The following is a 19,340-nucleotide window of genomic DNA, read 5'->3' as shown; positions in this document are numbered from 1 at the left end:
TGGAAACTATGGCAGATCTTCAGTATTCTCTCTAAATCTGCAAAGGCTGGGATCTGCCTGTACCAGCAAGAAAGTTGGTGGAAAACATCAGCTATTCTTATGCTCCACTGGGAGCTTTCCAAAACAATGAGGGGGAAAAAAAAACAACAGTCTTTCCTCCAATGCAGCTGAGGTGCCCTACAGTGTCACCTTACACAAGCTGGTATTTTGTTTGCAGTGTTAAAAACGGAAGGAACTTGGAGTTTTTATGCAAAGCGAGTTTTTAAAATTCAGGCACCCTCCACCATAGCTGGTAGAATTCCATCTCCCCTGCTAGACTACCTTCATGAAATGGTGATTGCCGGCATGGAAATGCTTCTCTGGCCTATTGTGTTCATACAGCATCTCCCAGACTGACCTGCCCGTTTCCTAGGAGACTTATTTCTGCTTGCCTACCATCAGTCCACTCCAAAGCTAAATCATGGTGGCAATTCATAACCCATGCTCTGTTCTTTGCACAAACACAGATAACTAGGTAAGGCGATGGGATGTTGGTCTGGATTTTAGAAATAATCTTTCTTTATCATTAAAGATTTCACATATTGCAGAGTACCTAACTCACTTTAATTGATACCTCTTTTATGCATTACGGATTACTTCATTTATTGACAGGATGAAAAATCTTAATCTAGTCGTTTTATTTCATTTCTATCTTTTCAGATTTCAAGCTTTGATATCTAAAGTATTTAATAAATATTTTAGAAAACTTTATTTTTTGCAACTATGAAAGGACTTAAATGATTAAATATTAATCTTTTGCCGTAAATCCATGCAAAGGAAAGCTTCAGAAATGAGTAATTTAAAGACAAGTATTTATTAGATTCTATAGAAATTCTATATCAGGACAAGGACCTGGACTAAGAGGGTTTTGTCTCTGAATCAAAATACAATTAAGTCACAGAAAATAAAACATGAACAAGTTGCAAAAGAATAGATTTATGCCATTATTTTGGTCAGAGAATATGAGTGGCACAGCTGTGACCAGGACCCCAGGGCCTTCCGCTGCTCATCCAGACCTGCTTGTATTTCCCAGTCACTCACACACGGGAAGAGGGGGAGGACGGTGACAATGGTTATAAGGGTCACTGTCCACAGTGCCCAGTGGGCTGTGTGCTCAGGGGGCAGACACTGTTTTTCCACAGGGTGTCCACAATGCCACACTCAGTGTCCAATCCACAGAAGCTGATGCCAAGTGTTTGTCCACTGGAAAATTGGGCTCAGCATTTCGCAGAACTTTCCCATATATGAGTCCACGCATTGCTTATAAAGGTATCCTATTTAGTTCAGTTTTGATCTGTAGGTTTGATTTTACAATTTACAAAGTTATCAAGGAAAGAATTACCCAATAAACATAAAAAGACTTCAAAATTTTAATGATAAAATTATTATAAAATGATAAAAGATCTAAATCTGTTACTATTTATATTTGTTTGTTTTTGTTGTTTATTTTGTGGTGCTGGGGATTGAACCCAGGGTCTTGTGCATGCGAGACAAGCATTGTACCAACTGAGCTACTTCCCCAGCCCACTATTTATATTTGTAATTGATAATCATGTAAGTAGTATCCTGAGACTCATTTTCAGAGAGCAATTATATACTTAATTATTTAAAAAATCTTATCTTTTGCTTGCAAAATGACCACCTTCTTGATCTGCCCCCATTCTTCCCTGTGCTTGGTGAGTTCAGGGATTGGCAAATGGATCAGAAGTTGATCAACTACTGCTGTGGGTCAGATCTGCCCACCGACCTGTTTGTTATTGTATGGCCCACAAACTAAAAGATGTTTGATGTTTTTAAGTCGTTGAAAGGAAGGGTATTTTATGACACATAAAACTGGCGTGAAATTCAAATTTCAGTGCCCGTAAATTTTTATCACACCCATCATTAATGCCTGAGGCTGCTGTTGCACTTTGGTGGCAGAGTTGAGGAGTTGCTGCAGAGGTTGCATGACTTGCAGGGTCACGATCACATACAGAGAAAGTGTGATTTAGATTTCAACAGTCTCTGTTCTCACAATACCAAAACTCTTTGTAAGTGCTCAATTAAGTCCTGCAATGTTAGTTTCAAGTTGTAATAAGAGATCAGAGGTGGTTGTGTCTGTATGTCTGCTGCAATCATTTTAAGGGTTCCTTTGCTGTTTTCCAGGACCAGTGACATCATAGTCCTTGCCCATAAGGAGCACCTGCCAGTCACTCAACTTGCGATGACGGACAGGGGCCGGCCACACTCTGAAGCTGTTTATACACTGGGGCCTCTGCTCTGCCAGGGGGACAGTAAGTAGCGGCAAGAAAAAGAGTTTTCTTTTTACAATAACATGTTTTGATTACTTAAAAGTAAGTAAGTGTCCTTATTTTGGTCAGAGAGAGAATTAATGGCAGAGGTGGGACCAGAACAGATATCAGAAAATCCTTGTGCCCGTCAGCTTTCTGTTGCTGTGACCAAAGACCTGAGATGAATAACTTGAAAGGAGGAAAGGTTTACTTTGAGTCACAGTTTTGGAGGTTGGGTCCATGGTCACTTGGCCCTGTCACTTGCACCTGTGGTGGCAGTGTGTCACGATGGGAGGGAGGATCAGAGGAGGCTGTCCAGCTGGGAAGCAAAGAGACGGGAAGGGGCCAGGCCCCAGTACCCCTTCAAGGGCACACCCCAAGTGACCTAGCTTCCTCCCACAAGGTCACACCTGCTGAAGGCTCCACCACCTCTTCATAGTGCCACAGGCTGAGGACCCAGGGGCGTTTGGGAGACATTCCAGATCCAAACCATAATGAGCACAGAGATAGAAAAGCATGTGTCCGTGCTAAAGATCAGCCTTTCATAGTGAAGAGCCAATTAATTATCTCTCATCTGAGATGCTTGGGACTGGAGGTTTTTTGGAATGTGGAGGTTTTCAGACTTGGGAATGTCAGCCTACACATTAATAAGAGCTCTTGGAGAGGCAACCCGAGTCTAATGACGCTGTGTTTCACGTGCACCTTATACTCAGAGCCTGAAGGTAATTCTGTACAATGTCTTTGTGTAAGTGTGTTGACTATGACCTGTCACGTGAGGCCAGGTGTGGAATTTGATTTCACTTGTGGTGTCAAAACGTTTTGGATTTGGAGCATTTAGATTTCAGATGTTTGGATTAGGGATGCTCAACCTGCATTAATTCACAGAGAATGAACTATCTTTATTTTAACGTTAATATTTGGTTGACTGGTGTATCATCCATTTATTGTTTTTCTTCCCAAACAGTTCTTAAGGGAAGTATTTCCTGAGTTTGGGAATGCTTGGGAATGCTGGTTTTTTGTCCTTACACTCTCAGGACACCTTTAATGGCTAAAAATACAGAGTCCCACTTTCTTTTATTAGACCCTTGTACACACTTCACCATCATGGAGTCTAGTGTTAGATTGTCTTCCTTCCTGCGGGATTTTCACTCAAGGTTGAACTCCATGGTCAAGGTTTTCCTCGCCCACCCAGGGCTCCTTGGTACCACATTCCCAGAATTCCTTCAAACCTGTGAGGTTCTGCCTGTTGCCCTAGTACATGAACAGCAAGTTAGCTTGACATAGAGACCTCTTTCCCTAGGAGAAGTTCAAATGTTTCTTATTCACTAGCATCATATGCTGCTCTGGAGACATCTGAGACTATTAATTTTTACTTCTCTCCCTTAATATGAGGAGGATACTGCTGAGAGAGGTCATCCAATGTGGACACTGAGCATCCCTGTGTGTCAGAGTGTCTGGCATCACCAGGCAGTTTCTGTACTCGTGTGGGAAACGGAGTAGCTCTAGGAGAGTATATCATCACTGCCAGCGACTCACAGTCCCCAGACAGGAGGGCTCTGTCCTGTTTGCTGCTTGCTCAGAAAGTTCTGGACTCTTGTCCCTGGGTTCCTCATCACACACCAATCACATGGCTGTCAGAGATTCCATGCAAGGCCACCATGCTCACACTGAGATGCTCCTGTATCTCATGGTGAATAATAAAATCCTTTGACTCCAACCCAGAAATGTGTGTTTTCTGTCAGCCTCTGTGAAACTGTGGCCAGGTACAGTGGGGTGGAATCTCAGATGCTTCACAGTTCTTGACTTGTCATCCTTCAATTTAAAAAACTTATCACCCAGAATATGCCTCAGTTTTAGTTGTCTGTGGGCGAAGGGCCTGTGGATCTATCAGTTTTCCCCATGTCTCAAGTTGGTGAAGAAGGGGTCTCTTGTGCTGAGTCTGATCAACTGTTCTCTCTGCTGTTTTCTTCTTCAACAATTCTATAAGTGTCCTGTACTGGGGTCATATGACAACATGATGTGTGTCCCACACTTACATCAGGACGTCATGGGCTTTCAATTATTCTTGCAGTTCAGCCTGGGCTCCCTGAAATTTGGAGCTCCTTTTCCTGTCTGTTGAGCTTCTGACCTTGAGCACTGGTCTCTGAGAATTCCGCACTTCTAAATTTTCCTCTGGATCATTTCCTCCCTGGCAACCCACATCAGCCCTCTACTTCTCTCCAGACGTGGGTGCATTTCTGAGACTCCTCAGGGCATTTCCTCATGTCGTTTTCTCAACAAAACTTCTCAGGGTGAGGTGATATTCAAAATATTCCTTTGTTCAAAAGTTCCTTCTTCTCTTTCTCTTTCTTTCTCTTCATCTCTACTTTCTTTAAAACAGTTTCACTTGGTTCTTTTAACCTCCCTTGAGCAGCCCAGAATGGTGGACCCTACAATGCCAGGGTCATGAAGGCCACTGGGGCGCACAGGGATGGGGTTGAGGGAGTGGCCATGGGGGTAGAAGATGGGTTACAACCTGGGGAAAGGGAAACGTGTAAATCCACTGAGGATAATGAAGCCAGATTTCCTGCTGACAATGGCGTTATCCATAAGGAAAGAAGGAAGACCAAATTACAGTACCACGGGGTAATATAATTAGATTAGAAATGGAGGTGTCAGCACGGACTCATGGATTTCAACATATATACAATAGATAATATAAAATACAAATAGAGGTGCCTCTGTGTGTGTGTGCTGTGTGTGTAGTGTGCTAACGTACCTGTGGGGACACATCTCGCTGCTGAGAGGGCCTTGAAGTAATAGCACCCCAGACTTGGGCAAAGAAACTTCACGTCTTGACTTCTGAATGCCATTTCTATCATTCTCCATGAAAAAACCACAACTCCTTGGGAAAATGACTATTTCAGAGACGGGGCAGAGAAAACAGGATGAGCCTGGATCATCTTGCTCTGTGAAAGAATTGCTCAAAAAGAGTAGAAACTTGTTGAAGGGACTTGAGAAGGTGCCCTCTGACCACATTTGGGACAGCTTAGCCATTAAAATCAGTTGTAGTAGATTATAAACAATTTACTATCATGGGAATCCAGGAGTGATGCTGATATAAATTTGAAATGGATAAACAAACAAACAAATAGAAGGTCAAGAAATAAACTCTTCTTTTTTCAATTCATTTATTTTTTATTTTTACAGACTGCATTTTGAGTCATTGTACACAAAGGGGGTACATCATTTCGTTTCCATGATTGTGCACACTGTAGAGTCATATTGTTCATGTAATCATGCATGTACATAGGGTAATGACGTCTGTCTCAGTCCACCATTGTTAACAAAGGAATAGCAACATGTGGAGGAATGATGAGAAATCACCAGTATAATAATAATTCAAGGACCATCAATACTATAACACCACTGGATGAAAAAGTGGACAAGATTGTGTTAAGGACATTAAGTATCTAAATATTTAAAAATTAGAAAAATGTTAATTTTATATGGGAGAAGTGACAGGTGCTATTTCACAAATCAATCAAAGCTAACGTGACAAGGAATGGGACCAATTATCACAGTGCACATCCTGACATGATACACTGAGGACGGAGCATCACTTCCCCACTTTTTTAAAGAATGTTTTTATTAGTGCACTATAGCTGCACATCACAGCGACATTCATGTTGACATATTCATTAACACATACAGAATAGTTTGATGCGTTTCAATCCCCAGTACTTCCCCTTTACCTCCCCTCCTTCATCCCCTTGATCCCCTTCCTGTGCTCAATTAGTCTTCCTTGTGTTTATTTGTTGTTTTTTAATTATGAGTTATAGTTATATATGAGTGGAATTAATTGCAATACATTCATACATGTACACAGCATAATTTGGCCAACATCATCTCCAATTCTACCCCTTTCCCTTCTCTCCTCTCTGCTCTTTGATGCCCTGCCTGTCCTCTTCTTATGCTCCTTCTATTTTAATAAGATTCCCCATTTTTATTCCTTTTTTCTAACTTCTGCATACAAGAGAAAACATTTGACACCTGACTTTCTGAGCCTGGCTTATTTCACTTAGCATGATGTTCTCCATTTCATCCATTTGCCATCAAAAGACACAATTTCATTCTTTTTTATGGCTGAGTAGAACTCCATTGTGTGAGTATAGGTGTGTGTATCACATTTCCTTTATCCATTTGTTGATGGGCACCCGGGCTGATTTCATAGCTTAACTATTGAGAACTGTGCTGCTCTAAACATGGTATGCACATATCACTACAGTATGCTGGTTTTAGTTCCTTGGGATAAATACCAAGGAGTGGCATAGCTGGGTCGTATGGTGTTTCCATTCCTAGTCTTTTGAAGAATCTCCATACTGCTTCCCAAAGTGGTTGTCATAATTTGTAGTCCCACCAACAATGTATAAATATACCTTTTCCCCACATTCTCACCAGCAGTTATTGTTATTTATATTCTGAATGATTGTCATTCTAATTAGCATGAAGTAAAATTTCAGTGTAGTTTGGATTTACATCTCTGATTGGTAAGGATGTTGAACAATTTTTCATATATTTGTTGGTCATTTGTATTTCTTCTTTTGAGAAATGTCTATTTAGATCTTTTACCAATTTATTGATTGGGTTATTACTTTTTTGTGTTACGTTTTTTGAGTTCTTTATATATTCTGGCTATTAAGCTCCCACTGGAAAAGTAACTGGCAGATTTTCTCTCCCATTCTGTAAGCTCTTCCTTCACTCTCTTAATTGTTTTTCTGGGTTATTTTTGACAAAAATGTACAATATCAATCTAATGATGATTATCACATACCTCCAAATTGAAGAATATTCTATGAATCAACTAAAAAATGCTCCATAAAATACAAAAAAAAATTATTATTTCAGACAGCTTTGCATCACTGTGACCAAAAGACCTGGCAAGAAAAACATAGAACAGGAAAAGGTTTATTTTGGCTCACAGTTTCAGAGGTCTCAGTTCATAGACAGCTGGCACTAGTGCTCTGGGCCCAAAACAAGGTAGGAGGAAAGAAACTCAGGACGTGGCCACCAGGAAGTAGAGAGTCCTGTGACCCACACCCTCCACCACACTCCACCTGGATATGATTACCCGGTTCATTCTTATCAGTAGATTAACCCACTCATTAAGTAAAGTGTCTCATAACCCAATCATTTCACCCCTGAAAACTTTGGCATTGTCTCACACATGCGGTTTTGGGGAGACACCTCATATTTAAACCATAATAGTGATATTCATAAAAGACAAGAAAAGTTGTAGAATTAAGGAAACTAAAGAGACTTGAGAAATAAATATGATGTGTGTTTCTGGATTAGATTCTGGACCAGAAGGAAAAAAGAAGCATTTGTTTTCTTGTTTGTTTTGCTGTTATTTTTGTTTTGCCATGAAGGGCATTACTAGAACAACAGGTATTTCTTTGTTCACTGTTAGTTTGTAAGAAAGACAGAAAGCCAGATTCTGTGATCTGGCTTCCCGAGTCACGTACCCAGCTGCTGCCTCCCAATCTCCACTTGGGTACCTAATAGAGATTTCAAATTTAATGTATCCCTGTCCAACGTGCTTCTTCAAAATTATTCCTATCCCAGTTAGACCAAAACCCTTGATGTCATCTCAGACTCCTCTCTTCCTGTTGTACCCAATGCGTCAGTAAATCCTGTTGGCTCCAACTTGGACGTGATCCTGTCTTACCACCTCCCTGGCCACCTCCACTATCCTCTCTCGTGCAGGTTGTCAGTGTGACAGTCAGTCACACTTTGGCTTTGCTTACCCTTGGTCTTTGCTCAGCACAGAATTCTAACCCTTAAAATAATCACGGAATGTGATGTGGTGATGATATGGCATGAACAGAAAACCCAGTGAAGCAGCGAAGCCTTCTCTAATGATCAGTAAAAACGATTTATGAGTGTTTCTTTTTTCCTTTTCTTTTTTTTATATAAACAGAGTCATTTTGGAATTCAGCTTCCTTCAACACCGAGACTTCATACCTTCATTTTCCCACTTTCCATGGAGAACTCACTGCTGATGTGCGGTTCTTTTTTAAGACCACAGTTCCCTCTGGTGTGTTTATGGAGAACCTGGGGATCACGGACTTCATCAGGATAGAGCTGCAGAGTGAGTCACCCCCTGCCCACCCTGGACAAGTCACAGAGTGCCCACTGCTTGGCAATAAATCTAACTGAACAAGATTTTAAAATAGTGTCATTCTTACCTTATCATTGTATTTATATATTAACAATACATTTCTGTAATTTTAACCAGTCATTTCAAGGGTCAAAACATGAAGCATAAAGTACAGAATAATCCATTAAAATGTTATGCCTTCCCTGCACCATAGCTGACTGGAGTTGGAATTTTAAATGGAACTCATCAAATTGTTTCCTAAAATATTTGATCAGATTTTTTCATGTACCCAGAGCTTAATTTATTACTATCAAAATTTGCATTTATTGTTTTTAAAATTAGATGAGGCTTTGACCCACTTTTGAGTAAAACTACTTTTAGACATAATACAAATTCTATTTGTTATTCTCTATATGGGTACCTAGCTCTACTGACTAGAATTGAGTGGGTTAAGTATTAAACCCAGAGAAGAAATATGTTAAAATCAGTATTGTTTTGTATTGTTTTTCCCCTCCAGGATACAATTTTACCTTTTCCCCCTTCCCCAATTCAAGAGTCACATATTTCTGTGTTGGTATCTTTGTCTCTTTTTGTAATGAGCATTCCATGATGTTTTCCTGACTCTACTCAAGACTAAATTGTTCCCTTGTGAATTAACTTGGGCAATATTCATATATAATATTTTTAGGTCCCACAGAAGTGACCTTTTCCTTTGATGTGGGGAATGGACCTTGTGAGGTCACTGTGCAGTCACCCACCCCCTTTAATGACAATCGGTGGCACCACGTGAGGGCAGAGAGAAATGTCAAAGGAGCCTCTCTGCAAGTGGATCAGCTCCCTCAGAAGACACAGGCTGCCCCCACGGACGGGCACGTCCGCCTGCAGCTCAACAGCCAGCTCTTCATTGGTGAGTGCCTGCTATCGAACACAGGCTTGGTGTGACTGCAGAGGGGACCAGGAGAAAATCATAAGGGTGAAACTACTTTTCATGACAAATTCCAGCAGCAGCTAGCCATTGGCACTATTTATTGATAACCTAGTATGTTCTAGGAGCGTGCTATGGGCTTCTCATTAGATAACTCATTTCGGAGGTTTTATTGTCACCTGTTTCCAGATGAGATCGTCAAGTCTGAAAGAGGCACAGTAACCAACCCGTTAAAGGAATCCAGATGGGAGATCTCTGAGCAGTTCACGTTACAGATGATTGGCATTTGTGACTGCTGTGTTTTAGCAACACTATTTGTGTGACCATTAGCAACTTGTATCCACTTCTTCCATTTCACTTTTAGTAGGGAATTGTCTTATCAGTGGACAAATGTCATCCCCTGTCAGCTTAAAAACAGACCACAGGAGACCTGGGGGCAGCACAGCAAGGGGGCCTGTCACTGGCAAGGCCCTGGGGAGTCCCGCTCCTGGTCTCCTCCTCCTGTCCTCCCTGACCACGCTCTCTCATCAAGGGCTTCCCGTCTATAATGAGGTCCTTCTTTATTCCTGCAGTACATTTGTATAAAGACGACAGCCCGGGGAGATGGATGTCTTTCCTTTAGCTTGCTCATTGATTGTTTTATCATTGTTTATTTTTCCCAAGGGCAAAAATGTATTTTTCCATATTACTTTTCAAACAATTCCATTCTAATGTAGAAACTAGGCAGACCGAGGCAGTAGTGCTCACTTGTTTATTTCTTATTCATGTAAAGCAAATAAGGACAAAGCTCCAATTACAAATTGGACCAAATCACAAATGATCACACAGCCTACTTTACAGGGAGATTCATACAGCTTCCGGGTACTAAATGTTACTGAATTCTACTGTGTGTCAGTCTCTGTGTGTGTGTGTATCACTTACACATGCAGAATTTCTATCTTATGTCTCCATAAAATATAACTTCAAGCATGGTTGGTTCTTCTATTAGGGCAAAATGAATCTTCTTTGAAGGGCTTAAAACCACAGAACTACCTACCATACTGTTGCAGTCAGTTTTTTGTTACTGTAACAGATACCTGAATTAAGCAACTTATAAAGAGAAAGGGTTATTTTGGCCCCCAGTTTTGGAGGTTTTGATCTATGGCCAGGTGGAACCATGGCTTTTAGACCTCTGGTGGGGGCGGGAGCTGGTGACAAAGCTCAATGTTCACCTCATGGCCACGAAGCAAAAGTGAAGGAGGAAGAGATGAGGGTCCCTCAACCCTTTCCAAGGGCACACCCTTAAGGACTTAAAACCTCCGGGGGGCGGGGCTCCAGCTCTTAAAGTCCCCACTACCTCCCAATGGTGGCAAGCTGAAGACCAAGCCCTTACCACGTGGGTCCCTGGGGTATCCTCCAGATACACACTTAGCCTGAGTCAAAATAAGGAATTGTATTTTCTCACTTATAATCTTGAGGATTATTTAAGGGAAATCCTAGGAACAAAATCAACATAAAAATTTCACTTAGAATAAATATTTATATTAAGGCAAGGTTTATAAATCTGTGGTGGATAAAGCATCAGAATCACCCATGAGAGTGATTAAAAATTCAGATTTGGCTCAGGTGTGGTGGTGCACACCTGTCATCTCTGCAATTTAGGAGGCTGAGGCAGGAGGATCATAAGTTCAAGGTCAGCCACTTAGCAAGACTCTGAGTAACTTAGTGAGACCCTGCCTGTCTCAAAATAAAAAATAAAAGGTCTGGGGATGTAGCTCAGTAGTAAAGTGCCCTTGGATTCAACCCTTAGTACCAAAAAAAAAAAAAAAAAAAAAAAAAAAAAAAATTCAGAATCGGGATCCCCAGTGCAGGCCCACAATATCTGGGTGGAAGTTCAAGAATCTACATTTTCACAGGTAGTTTCCTGGACTCTTATCATAATAGCATGAGGTTATTACCCTCACAACGGCGTCTATTCTGACACAAGTATTGCCAACCTCTCTGCACAGCATTAGCGCTGAAGTTTGACATGATCAAATGTGCATGTAAAGACTTACCACTGTGTCCTCAGAAAGGTGGGTACCGAGTCGGGGACAATTGGACGTTGGTATGGTGTCACCTTTTAGCTTCTCTTTCTTTGCTTCTCAATCTCTTGTCATTCTTAATTTGAGAGATCGTCCACATAGGAAATTGACATCTATTCTTATTCTTGCGAATGTTTTGGAAGTTCACACAAAATCATTCTGATCTACATAAGCAAGATAGGGTTGGTGAGATCTATATTATGTGACATTAAATAGCGTTAGAATGAACATTTGCCAGTGTCACTGTGTCTAAATGTGTGCATAAGGTTTTATTCGATGTCCTGACATCTGATACAAGTTTGCATTTTAAAAACTCCGTATGCTTACCATATGTTCAACGATTTGCAATTTCCCTTTGCCATTTTCGCCACTCTCCACGCACTAGGCCTGAGTTTGACGTGGATGCAAAATCCCGAATGAAATACGAGGAGCACGTCTCTATCTGCAGCGTTTCCCTCGTAGGTGGGACGGCCAGCCGGCAGCGAGGCTTCCTGGGGTGCATCCGGTCCCTGCAGTTGAATGGGGTGGCCCTGGACCTGGAGGACAGAGCCACGGTGACGCCAGGGGTGGAGCCAGGGTGTGTCGGACACTGCAGCAGCTACGGACACCTGTGTCGCAATGGTGGGAGATGCCGAGAACGGCCCCGAGGGGTGGCCTGCGACTGCGCCCCCTCTGCCTACGAGGGCCCCTTCTGCGTACACGGTGAGCGAGGCTGGGGCACTGCGGAGAGCCTGGGGGCTGGGCCTGCCAGGAACGCTGCTGGCATTTGTCACTGTCATGAAAGGGTGAGGTTATGCCATTTGAAACGGAATCATTTCCGATCCCCATTCCTGGACTGAATTTAGGAGTGTCCTGTTTTTGCAAACCTAAGCGTTTCCATTGAGCGTCGGTCCTCTCTGGCTTCCTTATGGGGAAGGTCTCTGGGTTACTCCTATCTTCTGTCCAGTGCTCAGAATGATTTGGTTTTCAAAGCTCTGTCCTTGGGATGTTCTGGTTTTAAGATCATTAAAGCATCATTGTTGTTAATTGCAACGACTTGACATGATGTTTCAAGTTTTAAATTGCCTTTAAATATAAAACAAATACAGTAACCACGGAGGAAATGCATATTTAAATATTCAACACTGGCATGTCATTAACGGGACCGCAGACACTTTGCTGTAAAATGTTTGCCTGTGTTCCTAGAGGAGCCTGGTGCTCAGGCAGCTTCTGCTTAGGTACAAGTCATCTTCTGAAAGGAAGAAGGATTGTTTGGGTATTAAGTACACTGAACTGACTTCTCAAATAAACGTTCCTGTGTAATACTTCTGTGGAAACTCTTAGAATATTGATTCATCAAAGCCGAATTTAATATAGCTTCAAGTATTTCTTGGCTGTCACCCACACATTATGTGTAGCTACATAAAAGGCTTTAATTGCTACAAAAATTGTATGCCTTTCAAAAGAATTCGTTATATAGAAGTCAATGAAAATTTCCAAAAGGCACCTTCATAAGTTTTCTGTTTTCCTCTTGGATAAGTTATAACTAGCATCTATCTATGGTAACAAATCATATCATTCTGATACAGGTACTAAATATCCTCATGTTTGATGATCAGCTTCAGGGGTGACCATTTCTTCATGGGCACAGTATTGGCTTCAAAATAACTTGCAGCCCACATTGGCTAAGTTACATTTGAATGTCTTTTTGTAACCTAAAATTATATTGGATGGGCTGGGGCTGTAGCTCAGTGGCAGAGCACATGCCAAGCATGTATGAGGCACTGGGTTCGATCCTTAGCATCACAAAAACAAATAAAATAAAGGCATTCTGTCCATCTACCAAACCATGAAAAAATAAAATAAAATAAAATAATGTTGGATATAGACATTCTGTTATAGGTGAATAAGAAATAGTCAGCCCTCCAGTAACTAGAGGGTAAGTTATAGTTAGCTTCTTAACCTAATAAGAATAATCCAGATTTTCAGTGAATTCCTTGTATTTTAAGGAAATACAAAGAGTGAAGTAGTACTCCAAGACAATGATCTCCTCTCAACATCTTTCTTTTATTTATAAGTGTATGGATGTGTGTATGTGTGTGTGCACTAAACATATTTTTGGAATAAGTCTGTTATAAAACTGTTTGTAAAAAGTTTTAGGGGAAACTGAAAATATTTTCATTTTCTTTATCTCAGAACAACATAGACATCACCCTAGTTAAGATTTTATTTTTTGAGAAACTGTGGATGTAGCTCAGTGTTAGAATCCTTGCCTAGCATGTGTGAGGACCTGGGTTTAACTCCCACATCGCCAGAAAAATAAATAAAAAAAAGAATTTATTTTCTGGTGAACAATAAATTTGAGGATAATCTCTGGCACAAAAGAAAATTTCTAAATTCTGATCTTGAAGGAGAGTTGATCTAAAGTCATCCTCTTCCTAGTTACTGTGGAAGAGCTGTTTCCTGAACTGACCCTGCAAAGGGTCTGGATTCATCGGATGCATTTGTGGAACAATTTGCCACCCCCCCCCAACATTATTCAATGCAATAAGCAAAGAGTTGGCAATAAGTAAAGGCTAAGACATGGTGTGACATCAACAGAGGCAGATAAGTTGACGTAGCTTTGCTAAAACCAGCCTCATCCCACATAGTGACTATGCACATGCCCAATGATACCTGTGTGAAGAGTTACAGCTGATCCCGAACTCTTCAGGGGACACAGACGTCATTAAAATAGTCCAGCCACATCACTAAACTAACAGAAAAATCACACAGCAAGCCATAGGGAGTAGCTATATCTAGAATTATTACTGTATGTTATCTATAATGTCAAATTTTCAACCAACATAGAAAGTCATGAGACATGCAAGAAATAAGAGTGTTATCCATACACAGGAGACAATGGGCAGAAAAACAAAAAGTGCCTTTGAGAGAGTCAAATAAATAGAAATTCTGACATCACAATGTGCAATAATTGAAATGAAAAATTCACTAGGGAGACTCAATCATAGATTGGAATGAGCAGAAGAATCAGCAGACTTCAAGATGGGTCAATAAGAATTATGTATCTTAAACAATACAGAGAAGAATAAAGAAAAAATGAACAGATCATCCGAGAGATGTCAGACATCATTAAGCACATCAACATATACATAATTAAAAATATCAGAAGGAAAGAATTAGAAAAAATACTTTTCAAATAATGGTTGAAAATATCCCCAAAGTGTTGAAAACCATTAATACACACACACACACACACACACACACACACACACACAAAGATCAATGAAATCCAGGAGGGATAAACACAAGGAAATCCAACCCAGACACATCTTGGCAAGAATGTTGAAAGCTGAAGTCAAAAAAGAAATTTCTTAGAAAGAAATAAAAGAAAAATGGCTCATGTAAAAGAAAACACCAAGATTAACAGTTGATGTTTCATCAGAAACTGGAAGCCACAAAGCAGGGGTAATGACATATTCAAAAAGGTAAAACAAAACAACTTATAGCCAGCAAAATTGTCTTTCAGAAAATGACAGCAAAATGATGGTATTCACAGATTTGAGAGAAAACTGGAGAGAGAGAGAGAGAGAGAGAGAGAGAGAGAGAGAGAGAGAGAAAGAAAGAGAGAGAGAGAGAGATTGGAACATTGCTAGTAGGCCTGCCTTAAAAATAACAAAAGATGTTCTCCCAGCTGAAGGAAAGTAACCCTAGGCAATAATTCAGTCTATACATGTGCACTTGCATGCACATACTCACACCAGCAGTTAAGGTTGTAGGTAATTACAAAAGAGAGTATAGTGGTATATTTCTTATCCTTTCATTGCTTAAATGATTTAAAGAGCAATTATATAAAACTACAATGAGAAGGTATATGTGTGTATGCATTGTTGGCCCTGTGGACATGTATTTGAAAATAACAACATGGAGAAACAGGTGGGTGGAAAGCTGTAATGGAATAAGGAAATGAGACTTCATGGTAACATGGATTTCAGGAACAAAGAGATTGAGAAATAGTAAATAAAAGAGTTAACACAAATACATTATTTTTTCTTTTCTCAGCTGCTTTAAAGGACTTCAGATTTATAAAATTACAATTAGGGCAATGGATTTGTGGGTCTGCAATGAAGCTCAACACAGGTAGAAGGAATATGGAAGTAACATTTCTATGTCTCACTTGAATTGTTAGTGTAAATATAAAGCAGATTTGTATGAGATATACATTGTAAACCCTAGAGCAATCACAAAAAAAAATTAAAATTATGGTGAAGCACAGTAAAAGGATTATACATTGAAACCTAGTGGGATATAGTGCAGGATTTCAGGAGCACGTCATCATATCAATCGATGTGTTACACAAGGATAAAGAATGAAGGAGAAAAAAGACACGATCATCTCAACTGATACAGGAAACACTGAGCAACAAAAGAAAACCCTTCATGATAATAAAAGATTCAATAAACTAGGAATAGAGGAAAAATTTCTCAAACTAATAAAGGCCATGTGTTGAGAAACCTGCAGCCACCATGATACTCAATGATCACTACAACTGAAAAAGGAAAATAAGCAAATTAAAAAATAGGGGAGACCGGGGGATATGGTTCAGTGACCGAGCACTTGCCTAGCATGCATGAGGTCCTGAGGTCAATCCTGAAAACAGAAAATAAAGAAAGGGAAAGAGAAATAAAAAGAAAAGAAAGAAAGAAATGGAGGAAGAACTTCCATAGACACTTATCCAAAGAATGTATACAGGGCTGGGGATGTAACTCAGTGATAGAGTGCTTGCCTAACATGTAGAGGCCTGTGTTCAATTCCCAACACTGCAAGAAGAAAAAGAAAAGAATATATACAGATAGACAATAATCACATGAAAACATACTCAACATTACTAGTTAATGAGATGCACATCAAAACCAGAATGAGATATCACTTTAAACCCACCAGACTGACTAGGATGTGGGGTACAGAAAATAGCAAGTGTTCGTTAGGATGTGGAGAAATTGGAACTCTCGAATGTTGGGGTGGGAATGTAAAATGATGCAGCTCCTGTGGAAACCATTTGGAGGTTTACCAAAAAAAAAAAAAAAAAAAAAAGCTGAATATAGAATTTCCTTCTGACTCAGCAATTCTACTCAGATATATACCCAAAGAACTAAAAACAGGAACTCAAGATACTTGTGCACAAATTTCTATGTTAGCCATGTTCATCATAACTAAGAGGTGGAAATAACCCAGTGTCCATCAGCAAATGAGTTGATAAACATAAGGTATTGTGTATGTATAATACTATATTGCTCAGTCATCAAAATGAGTGAAGTTTTATTATGTGATCCAACATGGATGAGCCTAGAACACATTATACTAAGTGAAACCAACCCACAAAAATGGCAAATGTTGTATGACCTCAATTATATTTAATATTGATAACAGACAAATTCATAGACAAAAAGTAGATCAGATGTTAAAAGGGTAGGAGAAGAGAAAGGAATTCAGACTTTTGTTTCGTGAATAGAGTGTTTCTTCTTGGGATGAGGAGTGTTTTTCCCATACTTTTAATTGATGCATTATAATTGTACATAGTGGTGGGATTTGTTGTTACATATTTGTACATATACACAATATAGCAGTATAATTTGTCCAATGTCATCCCCCAGTATTTCCCCTTTCCTTCCCCTCCAGGATAAGGAAAATTTTGAAAGTAGAGGTTGGTGTGGATTGAGTAATGCCATGAAATTTTACATTTTAAAAGGATTAAAATGGCAAATTATGTGTATATTTTACCACAAAAATATAGTGAAATAAGTCAAGAAAGGAATTAAAATGTTATATTACAACATATTTGCTAACATAAAAGAAAACAGTTCAAGAGGGAGAAGAAAACAGAAATGAAACATAAAAATCAAAAGTAAAATGGCATATATAAATCTTTCAATAACAACATTATGTGTTCATGGAGTAAACAATCAATTACAAGGCAGATTATTATCAGAATGGATCACAATAAAAAATTTTATTGATATGCTGTCTAAAGTTTAGATTGAAAGACAGGTTAAAAATAAAAGCATGGAGAAAGATGTACTATGGAAGGAAGGACCATAGAAAACCAGAGGAGGTGTAATAATATCAGAAAAAATATACTGTACATAAAAAGGTGCTACTAAGAAGTAGAAGAACTTTTTATAGTAAGAACTTTTTATAATGTTTAAAGAGATACAACAATTATAAGCATGTATTCAGTTACTAACATCATCCCAAAATACATAAAGAATACCTAACAGAATAGATAAAGAGAAATAGACAAATGAGGACTAATAGTTGGAGGATTCAAAGTTCTACTTCCAATAATGAATAGAATGATTGGGCCAAAGATAATCAGGGAAATAGAAAAGTTGGGGCAAAATAAAACCCAAATCAAATGACCTCCACTCAATAACAGCAGGATATATTCTTCTTAAGCACTAATGGAATATTCTCCAGAACAGACAACATGCTACCGGTAAAACAAGCCTCAAAAAACCTAAAAGAATTGATATCATACAAAATATTCATTTTAAACACAAGGGAATGAAATTAGAAATCAATAACAAAACAAATCATGGAATATTGCAAATAGGTGGAAATTAATACACTCCTTGTTTGACAAAGAAGAAATCATGAGGAAAATTAGAAAATTAGAAAAACAAAACCACAGTATACCAAAACCTATTTGATGCAGCTAACTCAGCGTCTAGGGGCCAATTCATAGCTCTCAATGTCTGTATTTCAAAAAGAAGAGAGGTCTTAAATCAATAACCTAACCTTCCAACTTAAGACACTGGATAAAGAAGAGCAAACTAAATCTAAGCCAATGAGAAGGAGAAATAAACATTATAACAGAATTCATAAAGTAGATAATATAAAAACAACAGAAAATTAACAAAACCAAAAATTAGTTCTTTAAAAAGATTAACAAAATTGACAAATCCTATAAAACTGACAGAGAAGAGAGAAATTTTAAATTACTAGAATTTAATTGTAATTTAATTGTAATTTAATTTAGATTGTAAAACATGGAATGTTTCCCCATAAGAACAGGAGCAAGACAAGAATGCATACTCTTACCACTTCTTGTCCATGTTGTTCTAGAGGTTCCAGCTAGGCCAATTAGGCAAAAGTGAAATGAAATACATCCAGGTCAGACAGGAACAAGTAGCACTTTCTGTGTTTGCACACAATATGGTCTTTTTTTTGCATAGAATAACCTGAGGGATTTGCTAAAAACTATTACCAAATACTAACAGCTATTTTACTATTACTAAAAAAAATTAAGTTGATCAAAGCTGCAGGACAAGCTGGGTATGGTGGTGCACGCCTGTCTTCCCTGTGATTGGGGAGGCTGAGGCAGGAGAATCAAGGGTTCAAAGCCAGCCTCAGCAAAGGGGAGGTGCTAAGCAGCTCAGTGAGACACTGTCTCTAAATAAAATACAAAATAGGGACTGGGGATGGGGCTCAGTGGTCAAGAGTCTCTGGGTTCAATCCCTGGTAACCCCCCACCCCCCAAAAAAGCTGCAGGATAAAAGATCAATATACATAATCAACTGTATTTCTGTGTACTAGCTATGAACCATCTGAAAATAAAATCAATAAAAATTTTCACTTATAATAGTATCAAAATGAATAAGATATGTAGCAGTCATGAAAGAAATGGAAGATGTACGCCTACAAAATAATTGGAGAGATACTTCAAGTCACGGATTATAATAATTAAAATAAATAAGGTTTAATGTTCCCTAAATTAATCTACAGATTTATTTTTAGCAAAGCTCTCAGGATATTCTACATAAAAAAAGACCATGTCATGTTCAAATACAGAAAGTGTTACTTTTACTCTTCCATAAAATTTCTATCAAAATCCCAGCTGGATCCTTTCCAGAAATTTCCAGCTG

The 19,340-nt window shown here is 39.1% G+C and overlaps 1 protein-coding gene across 7 annotated transcripts in view; it reads left to right on the top strand.

Annotated features, from left to right (window-relative positions):
- LOC124965638 (contactin-associated protein-like 3) overlaps positions 1 to 19,340 on the top strand; it is a 214,880-nt gene that overhangs the window by 181,401 nt on the left and 14,139 nt on the right. For all 7 annotated transcript variants that reach the window (XM_047526727.1, XM_047526726.1, XM_047526724.1 and 4 more), the window contains exons 15-18: positions 2,185 to 2,312; positions 8,269 to 8,439; positions 9,137 to 9,355; positions 11,899 to 12,138. In XM_047526727.1, the coding sequence (XP_047382683.1) occupies positions 2,185 to 2,312; positions 8,269 to 8,439; positions 9,137 to 9,355; positions 11,899 to 12,138 (758 nt within the window). The remainder of the gene's footprint in view (positions 1 to 2,184; positions 2,313 to 8,268; positions 8,440 to 9,136; positions 9,356 to 11,898; positions 12,139 to 19,340) is intronic.

The sequence above is a fragment of the Sciurus carolinensis genome, chromosome 15 (genome assembly GCF_902686445.1).
Source record: "Sciurus carolinensis chromosome 15, mSciCar1.2, whole genome shotgun sequence".
In the NCBI taxonomy this organism is placed as follows: Eukaryota; Metazoa; Chordata; class Mammalia; order Rodentia; family Sciuridae; genus Sciurus; species Sciurus carolinensis.
The sequence above is the reverse complement of the archived record's forward strand: the minus strand, read 5'-3'. Positions and strand labels throughout refer to the sequence as shown.